The sequence below is a fragment of the Anarrhichthys ocellatus genome, unplaced genomic scaffold (assembly GCF_004355925.1).
Source record: "Anarrhichthys ocellatus isolate YVR2014 unplaced genomic scaffold, GSC_Weel_1.0 scaffold25, whole genome shotgun sequence".
NCBI classification, from domain to species: domain Eukaryota; kingdom Metazoa; phylum Chordata; class Actinopteri; order Perciformes; family Anarhichadidae; genus Anarrhichthys; species Anarrhichthys ocellatus.
In genome coordinates, this window is record NW_022280055.1 from 1,018,142 (window position 1) to 1,037,299 (window position 19,158).

General features: G+C 41.6%; 2 protein-coding genes across 2 annotated transcripts in view; one reads left to right on the top strand and one right to left on the bottom strand.

Moving 5' to 3' along the window:
* Positions 1-51: 51 nt before the first annotated feature.
* On the bottom strand, positions 52-4,697 carry riox1 (ribosomal oxygenase 1). The gene is made up of 15 exons (XM_031861681.1): positions 4,596-4,697; positions 4,236-4,382; positions 3,930-4,069; positions 3,666-3,765; positions 3,023-3,136; positions 2,593-2,699; positions 2,387-2,494; positions 2,082-2,116; positions 1,654-1,832; positions 1,416-1,520; positions 1,158-1,299; positions 876-996; positions 619-718; positions 450-536; positions 52-183 (listed from the first exon to the last, which is right to left on the bottom strand). The coding sequence occupies exons 1-15, from the start codon at positions 4,677-4,679 to the stop codon at positions 124-126; spliced, it is 1,629 nt and encodes a 542-aa protein (XP_031717541.1). The 5' UTR covers positions 4,680-4,697; the 3' UTR covers positions 52-123.
* An 806-nt stretch (positions 4,698-5,503) lies between these two features.
* extl3 (exostosin-like glycosyltransferase 3) overlaps positions 5,504-19,158 on the top strand; it is a 25,537-nt gene continuing 11,882 nt past the window's right edge. The window contains exon 1 of the mRNA XM_031861511.1: positions 5,504-5,703. The gene's annotated coding sequence lies outside the window, so the exon portion shown is untranslated. The remainder of the gene's footprint in view (positions 5,704-19,158) is intronic.

Consider the following 19,158-nt stretch of genomic DNA (forward strand, 5'->3'; position numbering starts at 1 on the left):
GCGCGTGGGGGTGGGGTTGCGGAGGGGGGGTGGGGGGGGGGGGGGGGAGAGAAGTGGTTTTGCATTAAATTGTACGGAGGCAATCTATTCATGCAGTCAGCATAACTGAAGAATCTGTGGCCACTACAGAGGTTCTGCAGTGTGGATAATCCCCCTCTCAAAGAGCAAGTCAGCCAAAGTGATCTGGGGATAAAAAAAAAAAAAATGAGCATGAGTCAAACAGCTGATTTCACAAAAACAGGCTTAAATAATAAGTTACAATACATATCTATCTAAAATAGGACTTCTAATCAGTCTATGGATATTTAAAAGAGGGCTAGGAATGACAGACCTATTACCAGAAGTAATCAATTGTTAAATGCAAGACCCCCTCCTTCTAAATCCCGGCTGTACAGACATGCCCGAATGTGCAGTAGCTGCACAGACCGAATGCACTTAAAACAACATACCCTGTCCTCTGCAGAACCACATGGGAAACTTCCTACGGTCACAAATTTGGGATACGAATGGATCAGAAACTCAATGGCATCTGTGTGCTGAAAGGAAACCAATTGTTAGTGACGACATCATTGGGACATTAAATACGAAACAATGATCTACAAACATCTTCCCATCTACCTCTGCTTTTATTTCGAAACTCTTGAGCTCCTCTTTGTGGTAAACTCTGGAGTTTTCTGTTGTGTAGTAAAGATTAACAGCTTCTCCATCACTGCATAACCTGGGGAAAAAAAGTTACATTTCTGCTTTAATGGATCATTGAATCAGGTGTTCTTGACAACATACAGTCAAAGACAATATACTTCACATTTTGAATAGCCCATTCCAAACCTGCCTGGTGTGAACATTATCTGAAATGCAATAAAGAGTTGTATTACCTGGCACATCCAGCACGGAGAACTCTGACTTTGGTCTGGGTAGTGATTTTCGCACCTACATCCATGACCTGCCCACACTCCCACCGAGCAGATGCTCCTTGCACACTGCTGGACAATTCCTCTGCGGGAGAAGGCATGAATCCGTTAGAATCAGAAGCATTACTGAATGCATCTCAGGCTGTCCAACTCGATTTACAATCATTAACGCTTACTGCAATTTTTTTCTGAATTAAGTGAACTGAAAGAGAGTTTCTTCCCAGAACTGACGTATGCATCACATACCTGGTGTGAGCATGGGAGGGAGGCAGTCATGGAGGAAGGCTCTGGCTTTCTGATCCACGGCAGCATCGACCGGGGAGTAAGTTGCTAGCTTCTTCATCAGACACTCAATTCGGGAAAAGAATTTTGTCCTGCGTGGGTCATCCTACAAACAAATGTGCATGAGGAGGACTTGGGTCAATTGTGGGTAATTGGTGAAAAGCCAAGTATGGTGACGGTGACAGGAAGTGGCAAAATAAAACACAATAACTGATGAACTACCTTGTCAGAGTTCTGTACTCCCATGTACGTCAGGTAATCCAAAGGTAAGCCCTGTCTAAACTCCACATCCTCCTCCATTGCTATTTCCAATGCTGCTGGAGCCACCTGAAAAAAATAATAATTGTATTTCGATGGATTGTTGCTATTGGTTATTGCACTATACCTGTGATGCGTAATCAGTAAAAGTGCCATTGTACGCTTGCACTGATGCTGTCCTTTGTTAACATGCGAGTTTTACCTTCTGTAGCAGATCCCCCCAGCTGTTCTTCTGGTAGGAGGAGATGGTAACGTGGAGCGAGTGAGCATCTGGGAGGCAGTTGCCCTGGTGGATGAATCCCCGGGGAAAGTAAAGGAGGTCTCCGGCTTCCAGCACCACTTCCAGGATCGGCTTCCCGATGTCTTTCTGATTGAAGTTTCCTGAAGTGAAACGCAAAGCAGTCCCGTCTGAGAAATGACGGCTGTCCACTATATGGTTTATCAGCTCTGAAGAGATCGTGGGAGGGCAGCCTCGAGTACGACAACTTCCTTCACCTTTGTGCAATTAGCTACCTTTCTGTGTGTAACCAATAACAAACATTACAAATATTTCTATAACTTCTGTTTACAACCAAATTGAGAAAAAAACAAATGAAATCAATCTTTTTTTTTTTTTTTTTTTTAACTCACCACTTGAAAGCGCAGGTAAGACCTCATCTTCTGTCCTATAAAAAAAGTCAGAAAAAACAACTTCAGTATTTTGTGGAATCATTCCATCACTTATTTACTAACTTTATGTCAAACTACCAGGAAAACATTTTGTGTATCATGAGTCACATGGGGTAAATGTAAAATGCAAAAACTGGATTAGCTGCAAAGTGCAAATGATTAGTGCACATGACTTAGTGTTCCATCTCAAAATGTTGAAATGATCCACTAGCTTCTGAGTTTCACTTGATGATGCTCTTTTAAAAAGGTTCCTTGCTGTATCTCACCTGGGGTTGTACACTCTCCAGTGTTTCTTCCCCTCCAGCTGAACCACAAACGCCTCGATGTCGTCGTAATGTGGAGCAAAGCCTTGTGTTCCAGGTGGTGTCAGATATCTGGTTTAAAGAAAAAAATAAAAAATACACAGATTTAACAGTTACTGATGGCATCCAAAGTGAATATCCAAGACAATTACTGTCCAAAAAATACTTACAAGTTGGCTCCTGCCATGCTGCCAAACTGCTCTTGGAGGATGGACAGCACATTCCACACGGTGGAGGAGAAAGCCTGGGGATTCAGCATGCGGAGGGAGCAGCCGTTCTGGGAAATGGCGATACGATTACATGCTGATGGTGCAATGATACTTTAAATGCACTTAACGCAAAATCACTTTTAGCTTGCAGAATAGAAAAAATTAAAATCAATATAATGCTGAATGCATAAACATACATCCAATTGCTTTTTAATGAAGGTGGTCCTTGAAAATGTCAAAGTGAGAAGAAACTATAATGATCCCCCATAGAAACAGCCAGTGCAGCTCACACGCTGCAAAGGGTCCAATTATGAGGAACGTAAAAATACAGAATCCTAGTAATAATCGCATGCTGTATGCAAATCCGGTGCCTGCATCAGCATGGCCTTACCCCATAGAAGTCCCACACAGTGAACGGCAGAGCTCTCCCCGCAGGATTGTGTGTCTCCCTTCTACCATTACTGTAGCTCGTGACGTCCAGGTTCACTCCATACTGAACATCCTCCTTAAATCAGACAACGCAGACAATCAGTGAGACAGATCTTCATTATATATCAAAGAGCATAATGCAACACTAAAGGTGCAAATAAAAAAAACAAACATAATATACAACAGAAATGAGGCGTCTCATTTTCACATTGATAAGAATATATATTTCCGACTATGTCTCTTTCATTGTATGAATAAAAAAAATTGTATATTACAACCTCCCATGATAATCTTTGGTCCATGGGATTACAGAGTCATAAGAGCCAATGTCCCACATTAATGTTAACCATTCAGCAAAATCAGTTTGTCTGACTCTTCCGAGTAATCCCTTAAAGTTTTCCAAAAAAACAAAACATTCCCACAATAAATGAAGGACAATACCTTCCTAACAATAATAATAATAATAATAATAATAATAATAACAATAACTGTGTACAATTTTGTGGTGTGTCAAAAGATCAGTCTTGATGATAACAAATTCCAACACCAGGTCTGGAAATTATGAATAAAGTAAGCATGGATGAGGTCATGTTTCAGATCCTTACCTGTCTTAATATGCGATCAAACTCTGCTGTGGAGAACAGTCCCTTGTAATAATCTGAATTCTTACGTTGAACAAGAATGGGCTTCTTTTCCCATGTTTCTCTTTGGAAAGAGGAAAAACATTAGTCGGTGAATTCTCCAAGACAAAGATAACACCTTGTATTATGCAAAATGTCTGCTTTGTTGTAATATTGGGTTAAATATAGATATAGATATATCTATAGCATGTGCATTGAGAGAGCCCCTGCCAAAACAATCATCCATACCTGAAGAAGGCCTTGGCAGGAATGGGGTTGATGAGCCACTGGAACAGCTTGCTGGCTCTCTCCCTGCTGTTGTTGACTTTTCCCAGGTCGGCCAGCAAAGCATCCAGAGCCTCACCATCTCCATTTACGCTCTCCTCGTCCTGCATCAGAAGCATAAAGACTTGATCAACCATAACTGAACAAAATAAATAACACGATAATAAACAATTAAGAATTGGAAAAAAAAGAACGTTAACAGTCAGATTAACTTCTTGGATGTGAAAATAGCCCCCATGGCATCCATCTTTGCAGCATGTACAAACTTACTTTTTTAATTCCCTTAAGGCTCTCCTCTCTTTGTGGAGACTTAAGGACCTTCTTTCGCATTTTCTTCCTTTCAGGCTTTAATTGAGCTTTTACTGTGTGGACCTTATTGGCCCCATTCTCCTTTTTCCTTTTCTTCTTATCTGCCACCTAGAACATCATACAAGTGACCATAAGGCTAAACACAGTGAACATAGATGCATGGTTAGCCTGGAGCAATGAAGAGCAGATAGCATGGTTTCAATAGCTCACTATCAGTGGGACTGTGCTAGTGTCAGCACTGCCCCTGCTGCAGCTGGGAGTCTATCACAGAGCACAGCACCAAACACTACACCACATTATTTCAATAATATCCAACATTACCTGCCGAGAAGGCGTCGTAGCAGCAGGAACGTCTGTTGACAGCGTTTGATACAAAGCAAAAGCTGACATGTGTTTTCTCTCCATTTTCCAGAATGCGCGTCATCAGCGTGCGACTGCTGGCGAGTCTTCTTTTACGGCTATTTGTGTACATTTGCTCTCTGACGGACTCACTACTGACGCCTACAGTGTTGCACGACAAGTTCACTCGGGACTGAAAGGAGTTTATTGGACGTTATGTCATCAGAAATATTGTGTTTATTGAATTTTTGAAAGTAGTTCATCCAATACACACACACACATACACAAGCGAGCAGCCAGAGAATAATAACTCAAGAACACAGTAGGGCGTACATGACTGAAATGATTGAAAAGAAGAAACAATGATAATAATATAATTTGCAATAAGCAAACAAAGCACAAAAAAATACATTTGGACATCAGTAAATATAGTCGAGTATTTGTCCTTATTTGTCCTTAAGACATTGCAAGATGAAGATGGTCTATCAAGCTCGAGTTGTGGACTAATAACACATTTCTAACAGATAATAACTAAGTTATGTTTTGCTTAATATTAACAAACAGAAGCTTTTTGTTTCTGTACTCTTACATTTGGACATGAGCACATATTAGCAGATCCTGTATCTAACTTGGTCAGTGATATTTTTATATACATTAGTTTCATACTACATGTCTTAAGTTAAGTTAAAGTGAATTTCTTCAATATGATATTTCTGAGTTTCAGCAAGCTCTGCTGATACAACTTCCCACACACCTCATAATGATAAATAAATGTATTTGTTTTTCACGTTGACCACTTGGTGGAGCATTTCCCCCAATAATTCATGTAATTGAGCGACACGTTTATTAAACACCGTTTCCCACAATTCCTTGCGGCGCGCTGTCGGCGCTGTTTGTGCAGCCGTCGCTCCAACAATGCAGCTTTTAATGGTGCTGTGAGCGGTGCGAACCGAAAAACGCAGCAACACCGCAGGCTTGTCCGGTGACTGTAGTCGTTTAGATTCAGCACAGCAGGGTTTTTGACGGTTTGACAAACGTGCCACGCGGCTGTGACTCAGTTTTTTAGGACATCCTCGACTCTTCTGCTGGGGTGAGTAGCGACCGAAGCTAACGCTGGTCTGCCAGTGTAGTTGAGAGCAAAAGCATTTTGTGATGTTCGTGTGCTCGCTAGCAGGCTAGCTAATTGGCCAGATGAGACATATGGCCCCTTGTGTCTTTCCCCCTGCAACCCCCCGCCGGACCATAACCAACACAATAGTCGTGGTGTCCACTGTCCTCATTGTGTTTTAAATGCGGGGTATTATAACAGGTGTGACTATAAAAGGTTGGTAGTTTGTATCAAGACTTTCGTGCAGTTGTGTCGTTCTCCCGGAGCCGCTGCAAGTCGTGAGTCTGTTTTGCTTTGAACACGGGCTGAGGCACACGTCAACCAAAGCGATGTTAACTTGCATGACACAGACCGACGCTATTTGTAGTCCGCATGTGACTGCCACACATGTTGGGAGTCTAAACACGTTCTTTAATGTGGGCCCCTCCACAACCCCCGTAACGTGCCGCTCTTTTATAACGAGTAAAATGTCACGCCTAACTCCATTCATAAAAACGGACAATTAAATGTCGACTTGATTATTGCCAAGCATAAATACTGGCATGATGATGCTCGCCAATTAAGAAAACCACGATGAGCATCTTGTTGAGTCAACATGCTTTTTTTTTTTTTTTTTTTTTATAAACCGACGATTGTTTTCTGTGACACATGGTGATACACGAACACTGTTAATACTGCGATTATTAATGACTACTCCATTATAGGGCTAAGAATTTGGAAATGGATGTTGTGTTTGCTGTGGTCGGACAAAGGTTAGGGTCTCTGACAATGTGGAGAACACGTTCGACATGCTGCTCTGTCAGTCATGTTGTACCTTTGCCATTGAGCAAGGTAGCAATAACTGTAATAATGTATTTGATCTACTCGCCATAGAGGAAATCATCCGGTATTACTGCTTGCTCATTCATACTGTATTGATTCCATATAATATAGTTTAAAATGTAAAAAGAATAAGTTGTATTTTGTCCTTTTTGTCCCTATATAAATGAGAATTGACTAAATATCAGAAACACCCAAAATTGGACCATTACAACCTACCTGAAGGTTTGATTTATTGCACAGATGCGTCACAGCAATCCAGAGAATAAGAGATGAATGGCGTGAGCCAGCCTCTTGTAGTTTTGGGAAATGCACCCCAGTGGCCTATATTAAGGCTTAATGCTTAGGATGTTAGTGGGGACACTGAGGTTCCCTGTCAGGGGCATTGCTTTTATGACACGTTTCAGTAACCAGTAAATCACTACGATTTCTGAGCCCAAAGTCACTTAACGGCGGTCATACCACAGCTGTGTGGTCAGGGTATTTGCGGCTGTGTGCATCATCGGAGCATGATTTGTGCTTTTTTTTACTTGACAGGAGGATGCTTTTGTCAAATCACACAATACATAACAGATAATGAGTTGAATATACGAGTCAATTTCATTGTATGTATTTATTATCTCAAACTTGGTGGGAACATAAAGTCGCTGAGCATGAACATATGTCCTGAATCTGATGATATAGAGAAAACTAAGAAGTAACACAAAATATTCATCTGATGTCAAAGATGTCGAGATTAATCACTGTCTGGATTGCATCCTCTTTCCTCACTCCCGTTCTAACATTCCTAATTAGTTTTGTTATCTTGTCAGCTATATTTGTCGTGCACGATTAGATCAGTGCCCGTGTTACCCCAGACAGTGGTGTGGATTGTAGTTTTTGTCGTAAAGTCAGTGCTACGGTTTGTGAACGTATCGCAGCAGATGCTAGCGTTGGTTTGGTTTCAGATGGGTGTTTGTAGTTGGAGGCATTCTTTTTCTGCACTGAGATATAAACGGCAGAAGTATGTAATACAGTTTGTAAACGGTGAACTAAGCAAAAGGCTTTTATTTTTTTAAAGATAGATTTAACACAAACTCAGTTAATGTAGCTCTATCCAAAAGCTGTCATATGTGTTTTTTATAATTATCACCTTGTTAATATTTAGACAAATGTGTGATTTGAACCCCCCCCCCCCTGTTATGTTAGGTTGGACCACAGCATGCATTAATGTGACTTTATGAGTCCCATTGAGGACGAGGGTATTGATCTTTTTCTCAGAGGGGCATTGTTTTTCCGTTGTGGTCCCACGGTATTTAACAAATGCCACAATGCAGAATAATTGCAAAATCAGCATTTAATTATGTGATCAGATGCTTGTAGATGTGCTGACCTCATTTAATAATTGGACATCTGCCTGATGCTTCATATAGATTCCATTCCAGTAACATTTGTACTGTTTGAATAATGTAGAATATGTTAGCCAGCGACGGATGTTAATAGTTGGAACTACAAAAAATAAATCCCATTGAGCTGCTAGATAGTAATTCGAAAGGCGCTTTCTTGGCCTTAAAATCAAGTTTCACAACATTGTTGAGCTCTCCGCCCTGAACGTTACTGCTTTGATTCACTGTCGCAGCTCTCTTACGGTCGCTTTGGGCCCCAGCAGGTAGTTAGTGCAGGTGTAAATGAAGTGCATCCATTATTAATGTCAGTAGTTACACCTGAGACAGTGAGATATAAGGCCTCATCTGATAACAGTCCACAAAAGGTGTGGGCGTGGCCTAAGATTCATCAATGAATCCTACTCTTAATGGACATGGAAGACATTTAGAATTGTCAAAGCAGGAACAGCAGGGGTGTCAGGGATCAAGTATGCTTCTTTATTGCAGCCCTGATTTGTGATTTTATTCCGATAAAAGTTTCACAGTCCAGAGTGAGAAGAATTTGTCTGTGCTGTTGAACTTTGAGACTCAGCCATTGATTGCCACGTCCTTGTAACGAGGGTCTGGATGAATCATCGACTCGAGCCGCCCGACTCTCGACTTGCATTCTGTCAAACTGTCCCGCTCTCGTCTGACAGAGTGGCAAGGTTTAACTCCACTCGGACAGCCGAGTGTTCCCGAAGCTCCTCTTCTCTAATGAACATCTGCTTTGAGAGCCTGGGGGAGTTAGGCTACATTAACCTCGGACAGATCGCTCTGTACACTTATTGAATGACGGCAAGATGTTGTGTTTGTATTTTAGTTATTGCAATACGCAGGAGAGAACTGAATGGCGTGAATGAAAGTACTGACTGGAACAGATGTGGCAGTCGGAGCAGAGAAACGCTGGGAAGAAGAGAGATGGCAGGACTGGTTTTACTTTTGGCACAGTAAGCAAACAGCAGCTCTGTCTGCCATAACTGCTAGTCGAGCAGTGGGATTTCTCAGCTAATTCATTTTCCAAGCAGCGATGTATTTCCTCAAATAGAAGCACCATTTGCCTCCCTCCAGTGGGCCTTAGTCAGTGCATGTCACTGTCAAGTTGAAGGTAAGTGCCTCATGTGAAGGAAACGGTTAAAAATAAACTTAGCTGCAGGGCGAAAGTGGATATTTAGATTGTCAGTACTTTCTTTTAAACAAATCAAACACACACACACACTTGCCACTTGTTGACACGTTGATTTCAAGCCCAGTGAATTTGTACGGTCGAATGGCCGCTAACAACACGACTGAAAGTAGTGCGAATGCCCTGCGCTGACACTCGGGTGCAATCTGTTTTGGGGTGGTACATAGCAAATAATTCTCTGGTGTCAGGGGGGGCTAATCGCCCTGGCTCCCCTCCCACAATCCATCAGTGTCTGGAGGACGAAGCTCGCGGGGTTCTGGCAGCTGTTGTCGGGCTGAGTCGACGCCAGCATGCACAGGAGGAGGAGAGGAAGAGCTCTCAGAAGGACACGGCGAGCGAGGCTGCTGCCGCTGCTATGGAGAGATAACACGAGGATTTATTTGTTAGGAGGGCAGGATTTCAGCGTTTGTGTGTTAATTTAGCAGTTTTCTCTGTAAAGTGTGTGCAGGGGGAAGCCAGGTTGAAGGGGGAAGAGTTTTATAAGCGCAATGTGTCAATAAAACTTATGATAGTGGAGCCAAAACAATTTGTCGATAGATAAAAAAACACCGATCACCAACAATTTTGGTGATCGTCGATGAGCTTTTTAATAATCGTTTGTCATCTTTTAAGGAAAAACGGAGGATTAGCTGCTTCTACCTGTGTTATATTGTTATATAATTGAAAAATAAAAAACTTTTTTTGAGATGTTTCAACTCTGATGGACATTTCATAGACTAAATATTAGAACGATTAATTGTGAAACTAATCAGAGATGAATAAGATGATAAAACTAGTTGATAGATAAACTTCTAGTTGCAGCCATTAATGGCAGATACTATACTATTAAGTGCAATCTGCCAAAAATATCTAGAGCGTGTACTTCTCCATATGCCTCGCTCATGATGTCAATGTACTGCAAGTTATTCAGTTGTCATGTGTCAGCTGTGTCACTTCTTTTCTTTTTTTAAACTCGAATAGTTCATCCTTTCAAAACAGTTTCTACGAAATAATTGCCCGTGACTTTTCAGATATTTATGCAAGCAGCATCAAAGTGAAATGTTTAAATCGGCCTTATTACCGAATGAGGACAGTCCTCGATGGATTTAACTTCTCAGTGTTCCTCAGACGTAGGCTATATTTTTTGATTATCGTGGATTACAAACTAGCCGTGTTGGATTAAACCAAATGGCTGATATTGCGGGGCCGTAACGGAGCGGTTGTTAATGCTGGGAGAGGGAATTGGCAGAGACCTCCAGATTTAGAGTCAGTCGTCAAGACAAATATTTGGAGCCGTTCTTCCATTTGCAGGCTGCTGAGAGCGCTCGGCTGTTCACAAGTTTTTGAGGGCAGACGGAGGAGAAACGGCTCAATAACTTATTTTTTGACATTTCTAGATGTAATACCACACTGAGAAAAATAAGTGAGGGAGCATTGCTGCCTGCAAACCAGCAGGTGTACTTGAGGACAAACTAGGGGGGGGGGGGGTCTGTTCGGAAAAGGCTTTTTTCACAGTCGACCTTTGGACTAATTGGAGCAGGAAAAACACAGGTGTATGTCATAACACTAACGATGTCTCTCTTCCATTCACGTGTGCCTGTAAGCCATGTAAACGCTCAATGCCAGGGCCCTGAGATGTTATTTTTACATGTTCGTTTTATGTGGCAGACTTTTATCTGTGAGACATGCAAGATGTTGAGTGTAGATAATAACAGGTGACCACAGCTGTTGGCCTCTCTCATATGTAGACTGTTGTTCGCCACCACATAGTGATCCCGAGGTTAACGTTTGTTTTATTTGTCCCCAGTCTCCCCAATGTGCTCACACTCACATTAAACCGGTTCATGAATGTACTGGGTATGTGTTGGACGTATTTAACAATTAATTAACATTTAATCAAAATTGCTGTAGCCTTCAACAGTAAATAGCTGTAATGTTATCAAATAAATGTGAACCAGGTTATCCCAACCCCTTCAGACTGACTGGTTTTACTGTAGCTAACGTTAGCCTAGCTTCCGTACAGGTGTTCCAACGATGACGTCGCTTTGTGTGTCCATTTACTGCCACGGCTAAAATGCATTCATACCAAGCAGGGGTGTGTCGCTCACACAGTTGATCACTTTTGTTGTTGATGTTGTTGGAAGCATGTGTAATATTGCAGTCCTGCTATCTCACACTCAGCTCTCAGCCTGCGTTAAACGAGCAGCTGCTTCTGTTCAAGATGCTAGTTCAGCGTTAGCCTCGGATAGCTAAACTGTGCAGCCACCAAAACAACAACTCTGGAATTTTCTCAGCTGTGTGCCACAGAGTTCATCAACGGGAGGACCCTCAGTGAGCAGGGCGAGGCACGCTGCGACTCATTTCTTCTGCGGAGGGCATGGAGGTGCGTTTGATTTGTGAACCTTTCGGGGGTCACAACACAATTAACTCAATCATTAAAGAGTAAGAAGCTCCACCTTGTGGTGCAACTGCACGCCACAGCAAATCTACACTTCATTTTCTGACAGTCGCACCTCACGTCCCTCGTCTTCACCCCTCGTCTACATTATCAGTTAACATATCTTGAATCGGTTAAATTGTTAACGCAATTAACTGCTAATCGATTGTTCAACGACATCCCTAGTGAGAGATTTTGCCACATCAATTATACCGTGGTATCCAAACCACTAACATCTCTGCTTGTGTTGGGCCACGGCAGGACTGCTTTGTGGCAGTATTGGATTCCTATTAGATTTTCACATCATTGTGGTGCACCTTGACCTCTCAGACATTCATTGCTGGTTATTTTACCCATCAACTGGTTCTCAAATGTGTATAAAACGCATTGAAGTATTGACAACAATGCTTTCCTCTAAATCTCCCCCTGAGAATTTAGTGCCAGTTTTATACTGAATCTTAACCACAGAGCTAATGCTCATTGGGTTGGCTTCAGGAAATAAAGAATATGAAGATGAGGAGGTTCAGTTGCGTCTATGATCTTCCATCCTCTGTGTGCTCTTCTAAACAGTTTGTGTATCCCACTTCTACATAGAAAGACAGGATGTGGTGGACGGTGTACCTTTTATTTGACTTTCCCTTTCGATGTTGCTTCACCGAGTGAGAGAAAGAGGATTCTTCTGACTCTCCGCTGCAGTGAACTTGATGTATTCAATCAGCTTCCACTCTTGAATACAAAAGGACTCTTCATGTTTCTTCCTGCCCTCATTCTGCTCCTTGTCTACAAACTGTTGTAACTTTGAGCCGTGGAAGTTCTTGTAGTTGTGACCTACTGGATTCACTTTGCTCCAGATTAAGCATTGTAGACATCGCGGCTTGTGAAAGGAATTTATTTAAATTTAACTCTGCATACATGTCGCATGACCAACTTTATATGGACCTGCTTCGAAAACTTATTTTGGCTGAAATCGGAGTGTAATTATAAAGCAGTAAATGCTAACATGATCCACAATGTTTCTCCTGCTGAAGCAGGGAAAGACTATTGATCAATGAGGGAAATGTGGATATCATCACCTAAATTTTACAAAATGTAATAAAAACATATTTTACAGTGTGTCCAATGTGATGAAGTACTGTTTTGAGATGTGATTTGAGATAAAGTAACGAGATCAGTACAAGTATGAAAATGTATTTGGGCGATAAAGTTCTACTTGAGCCACAGAGTAGCCGCACGCAATGCTAAACACAGCCATGTTCATCCTAAATCTGGTTTTCGTTTCTGTTTTTGGGTGACGCTTTATGTGTTTCTGCCAGTGTATGACAGGCCTGTTTGTAGTCTCAGACTCTTATGTCCCTTTTCATCTCAGCCTAAAGTAATTATGGAGACGCGAATGGCTAAATGAGTACCATGTGGCAGCCTGTAATTAGATTTTTGGTAATGAATGGGTCAAATACCAGTTGCAGGCATTTGAGCACATAAGACATTTTACACAAGATAACACAAGATATAAGACAGGGAATTTCTAACAGGACATGGAGGAGAAGCTTGTTTGAACTTTGGTTCATCTAACTTCAAATATATGAGAATATTGAAGCTGTTCAGTAAATATTGGCAGATTTCAGTGTTATTTCAAAGCTTTTTCTGTTCTGCAGAGAAACAAGACCAGTTTATAGTTGGGGCTGCATGATTACGGCCAAAATGATAATCAAGATGATCTTTTATCTTTTTTTTTGAGATCATTATTATTCATCATGATTATTCAATATGTCGTTATTGCACTTTTAGATTTAAATAAACGGAGCACTGCTTTCACTTTGATGTTGAGCTACTGATGTCTGGCTGTTAGCTTAGGAAGCGCTTGATTTGCTATGCAGCTGAGTTTTCCATGACTGGAGCACGTAGTTTAAACGTCAATGTCGCAGTTAATCATGTTCATTGTGGGAAGCCAAAAATCATGATTGCAATTAATCTTAGATTAATTATGCAGCCGTGAGTTTAGTCAGGCCACATTTTTAATACCTTTTAGGGAACCAACTGAAACATTTGAACTTAAGCTGTGTGTCCTTTTTAAAATGGTGCTGGAGCATTTTCATGTCCCAAAAGATCATTCATCCCTGAATGTTGATAAGAGTAGTAGTAATGTTTTAAAAAAACTAAATCAATATCAAATAGTCCAAAGTAATCCTCCTCAATCAGTCTAAGCTTTAGTGCCACTGCGGTTCCCTTTACACATTATAGAAACTGTAGGAAATACCCTCAACAGAGACACTTTAAAAAGACATTTAACTCGTAAGGCATGCTCAATGTGAGCTCATAGTTCCATTAAATGACATCATTAGCACTCCAGCTCATATGTAAATACAATTTAAAAAGATACATGTACGACCAGACTGTGCAGGATATGGAGACGCCAAGAAATGCTCGTCAAACGCTGCCTTTCACACCGCGTTAGGAAGAATTAGTGGTGAATGTTGCCTGGAGTCCGCTCACTGAACTCATCTACATCTGCAGCTTCAGTCTGTAACTTAAACACATTCACGTCTTTATTTCCCTCTTCTGTGGATGAGCAGACTGCCATCCTGGGGCAAATGTAATTGTTTTTTTTTTAAACATTAAAATAGACACATTTTTACTGCACTTTGGTTAAAATAGATTCAGTCCAACGTTTTATTTGACTTTAAAAAAAGAGGTAAAGCCATAATTAAATGAAAGAGCTTCAAGCTAACCCTGTTCTTTGTTTATAGGGAGGAGCAAAGTAACAACGCTAACGAACCAGTTTTGGGAAACCAAAGGACACATAATTCAATTTTGGCCTACTGTGTGAGTTTCTGGCAAAGGACAAAGCAAGCAAGAATTATAAATGTATCCCATTTATTTGTTTTCAGCAGTTGGAGCTCATTAGCAAAGTGCGAGCTGTTGTGTGCTGAAAACTGAGGGAGTGCTGTGTGTCTGTACGTCTGCTCTGACTCTAATTGGCTGTCACACTCTCAGCTTTTCACCAACGCAGTGAGTCTCTCCTCTCTCTCCTCGCCTCGCCACTGTGATACATTTAGTTTGTTTTCACCCTCCCAGCTCTTACGAACACGGAGCCTCGTCTCTGAAGATGCTGACAGATTGGTCGACAGTTGTGATAAAGTTGCCCGAAGAATTATCCGGGTACATTTTTTTTTTTTCTGTATGTTTTACCTTGGACTGCCTTTTAAAAGTCGAACATCCCCCCCCCCCGCAAGGACATGGGCACCTTTTCTTTTTTTGTTGAATTGCTCTCCTGTGTAATCTTTGTCATATTGCAGGAGCTTTGGAGGTTGGGAGGCACCCAGGCCCATCTGTCATTATGAACTCATTCTCTCTCTCTCTCGCTTGCTCTCTCTCTCTGGCTACCTCTCTCTCTCTCTACCTCTCTTTGTCTCTGCCCTGCAAAATGGTATTCAGAAAAGTTATAAATACACGTGTACGTTCCCTGTCTGCCTCCGTCTGTGTCTTTGTCTTCTCTGAGAGATAAGGGTGAACACGCAGTTACAGTTTAAAGCCGTCATTTAAACTGTAATAAACTAAATCTCTTTAATTTGGCCTGTATGGCAAAGTATTCAGTTCTCAAGAAAGCACATAAGGCCAAATCTAAAACGTAATAAAAAGAAGAAAGAATGATGAAGCATGCACACAGGTGAAACTGGTAACATTAACGATGGCTCAGTTCCATTAAGTGTCCCAACAAGCTAGTCAGTGAGCCGGCATGCACAATACCAGGGCCTCCTCTTGGTGGAATGTCGATAAAAGGTCATAATGGGGTTGCCATTGCAGACATCGATCATAAACCTGGTGGTGGTGTGTTTCAATCCGAGTATCAGCCATCGTGTTCAGGTTTCTCAACACTGGAATATCCATCTGCGGACCCTATGAACTCTAAAATGCAAGGGAATTGTTATAAATGTGCAATCCCAATCTCTGTAAACATCTGGCTCCCTCACTTCACCTGTTCTCAATATAAGTGACAGAAGAAATAAATAAGTAAATCATCATAATGGGGGTTGATTTATTTGCATTCTGTGAACAAACTAATTGTTTCAGCACCAACTATCACGTTTTTCTCTCTTAGATCTAAAAAAAAGACCCACATTTCCTAACTTTCCATTAACTCTTTGAGAACGGCTCCACAGCCCTACAGGCACTTCTGTTACTAGTGAAATAAAATAATAAAAAGTCCTTGAGATGGCTCAGTCAGCCGTCTGCAGATAAGCTGTGATCCGTGGCTGAAACAGCTGCTCCGCTCACACAAACCCTATGACTGTGCTTCCCCCTGCAGCTGCTTCCCCCCCCCTCCCCCAATCACCTCCATGGGGAGTGCCCTACCTCGATCCTCTCCATGAAATCACAATTAATTATTTGAAGGGTTGTCTGCGAAGCGCGATGAGCCAGAAGCCCCTGAAGGGGAGAAATGCATCAGGATAGCCTCGAGTCCCAGCAGCCGTGATGAGTTTCCGGAGTGCAGCAGCATCACCTCCAGAGGCCCGTGTGCTCACTGCTGCAGTCAGCTACAGCGCTGTATATTGTGGATTTAAAACATTCACATGTTTCGTTTTTTTTTTTAACTGGTGTCTCTGTTCTACTTGGAGTAGAGCGTAGGGCTGCAACTAATGAATATGTAAAAGCAAACGTCTAGGCCTGAAGCACAAGGTGAAAACGTCCTATTTCTTGTTTTGTCCAAACAGTTGAAGACCCAAAGTTATTCAATTAAAATAGATGGAAAACAACACTAGAACAGCTTGATTGTTAGTGACAGAATGGAGTCATTAGTGAGACAATTTATGACTATGAATGCTGATTCACAACCTTGACCAGCTAAATCCACTAGAGAAGGTTAAAAAATAACAAGTGATGAACACTCTCACTGCCCTCAACACCTATTGTAATATAATATATGTGTGGAACATTTATTTATGGAGAAAGAAGAAACACTCTGTTATTTTTCTTATTGATTTCTCTGCATTTACGATAAGTGGTCCTTGCAGTATATTTAACCGTCCTACAGTGGCTGTGGAAGTGATGAGTGGCTGACTTCAGAGGAACCCTCGGGTGTTCACGTGTGTAACGCGGCACAGAGAGACTTTTTGTCTTTGGCAGCTTTCTTTTAGACCATGTGGTTCGGATGTACTGGTACTCGTGGCACATATGGGCTCAGCTATGTTGTGTCTCAGATCCATGAATGGAATGAGAGAACGTCAGCAGCATTGTTCTGGATCGATGGCAATCGCTGTCATTCGGTCAGTCCACCACTTCGGTCCAGGCTGAAATACTATTCAGTAAATTGCCATAATATATTGTTCATACATTCATGGTCCCCAGAGGATGAGTCCTGCTGAGCTCTAGTGGCATCACAAAGGTTCAAATACTTGTTTTTCATTGGAATATCCAAATGTCCAAACATTTTGTGGTGATTTCTGCTTCCCAAAGACTCGATGAAGAGCCAATTTGGGCTCAAAATGTTGCACTTTTTTGAAATCTCGAAGAGTAAAAACAGGATATTTAAAGCTACAAAGTGCACCATCAGGTCAAAATATCAGTTTGTCCAGTACTTAAATAAGATGTTAGCATTGTCATTGTTAGCAGGTTAGCATGAGGATGTGAGCATTCAGCTAAAAGCACCGTTGTGCCTAAAGTAGAGGCTCTCAAAGCTTTAGACTCTAAAAAAAACTATAAGAAAACGATTCAGTGTTTGCACGTAGGACGCCCAAACAGACTAATTGATTATGAAGGAGGCCGTCTGACAAATTACACATTGCTTCATGACAGTTTGTCTTTATTTATTATTAATTTTTCTGCTTGATTAAGCAGCGAGTCGTACGTTAAGCAGTGGAAGAGAGCATTCGGTGTGGAAAATCACTCTTAGAGCCAGTCTTCTCATTAGAAGAAGATATTTCTTCTTGAGACGTTAAAAAAAAATTCAAAAGATCCATCTTCTTAATATTTCATTCCTTGCAGTACCTTCTATCTTTGAGCCTTGGTAGCCGGGGCCTTATTAAAAATACAAGCTGTGTGATCTTTCCGTCAGCCTTTTTAAATCCCTCACTTCGTCTTACTATCTGTCAAAAGCTCAGTCAGATGTCTCACAGACACGCGGAAAAAAAACACCAAACGCCATCACTCTGTTTTGTGGCAAGATATGTCAGAAACTTTAATATTCACAAGCTGCTGCAGCCTTTCCCCGTCTTCCCCACACGAGATGCGACCCCTGGAATTGCGTTGATTGTTTTAAAAGTAAAAGCCCGTTTTATAGATGGATGTCATTTCTGTTCTCCTCGTTTCTTCAGCGAGGAATTTCAAGACTGCCTCAGAAAAGCCGGTGTGCAGAGAGACTGTTCAAACATTTATACAAGCGCTCGCCCTCAAATGTCTGGGAACTGGAACGTATTCGGGGCTCTGAGCTCGGCACCTGCGACACGTTGTTCTTCTGACTTCGGATGAAGATGTTCTGCCCAAATCTTCTTGGTGTTAATCCCAACACAATGCATCTCTGAGTGCCTGCAAACATAACATTCTCGCACGCTCTCTGACTGAAGAACTTGATCTTTATTGACACTAAAACCCGCGTTAAATGCAACTCGTCAGTTTCCATACCTCCTAAATCAAAGTAACAGGCCGCTGGACTAGTACAGTCCGTGTTATTCAGAGGCCTCACCGGTAATTTACTGACTAAGTCATTGCTTGCTCAGTGCTGCTCACCATGTGGAGAAAAAGTTCTTTTATTTTATCTGGGTCATCAGTGGTGTGGCTGTGCTTTAGCTTCTCCTACAGATCACTTGATTTGAACGTGTTGCAGGATTTAGCTGTGTGAAAAGGGGGGATGGATCGTACATCATATTTGCATTCATTTTCAGTATGAGTAATGGAATACTTGCAGTGTGATAAACAGAGATTAGTCATCGTATGTAAGGATGTAATTCAATTTGGCAAAAATGTTTGCCAAGAATAATATAATATGTGTTAATTGTTCCCTGCAGCCATACTAGAGTTGCTCTGGTACCAGTTTGAGCTTTTTGATACGTCCAGCACCTTTAATTTATGATATCAAAAATGCCTCCGACACAGCCGAAAATGCTGGATCGGGTTAAGCAGTTTTTTTGTTTTTGATGCACTGGTATCCGATTGGTACTACACTGAAGAATATTTGGCATTGGAACATCTGTTTTTCCCAGTGGCTTCATTTCAATATTGTTAATGCAGACTGTGTTGTGAAAGGTTAACGGCAAGGACGAGCGTATCGGTATCTCTCTTTGAGTTCAGATATATTTTATAGCTCGCTCTCTCTCTCTTGCACGCCATGTATGCCCAAAGCCTTCAAGTGGAAATGGCTTCAACGACAGCATTTTAGGTGCTTAACACCAAAGTGCCTCGCAGCTCAGCGGTAGGTAATGGCGGCATTATCATTGATCCCTCACAAAGTAAATCCAGAGCGATCAATGCTTTCCTGTGTGTTTTCCATGCCGACAGCAGTCCGATTAAGCCGGCTGCAGCGGAGAGGAGACATTCTGCAGATTAGAAAGATACAACCGAAGAGATTGAGATTTAGTGTGTGTGTGTGTGTGTGTGTGTGTGTGTGTGTGTGTGTGTGTGTG

Excerpts from the sequence above, each read along its gene's own strand:
- riox1 (XM_031861681.1), bottom strand. The coding sequence starts at position 4,679 with ATGGAGAGAAAACACATGTCAGCTTTTGCTTTGTATCAAACGCTGTCA. Across the intron at positions 3,137-3,665 it reads TTGATCGCATATTAAGACAG|GAGGATGTTCAGTATGGAGT; the intron begins GTAAGGATCTGA and ends GTCTGATTTAAG. Across the intron at positions 2,117-2,386 it reads TGGAGAGTGTACAACCCCAG|GACAGAAGATGAGGTCTTAC; the intron begins GTGAGATACAGC and ends CTTTTTTTATAG.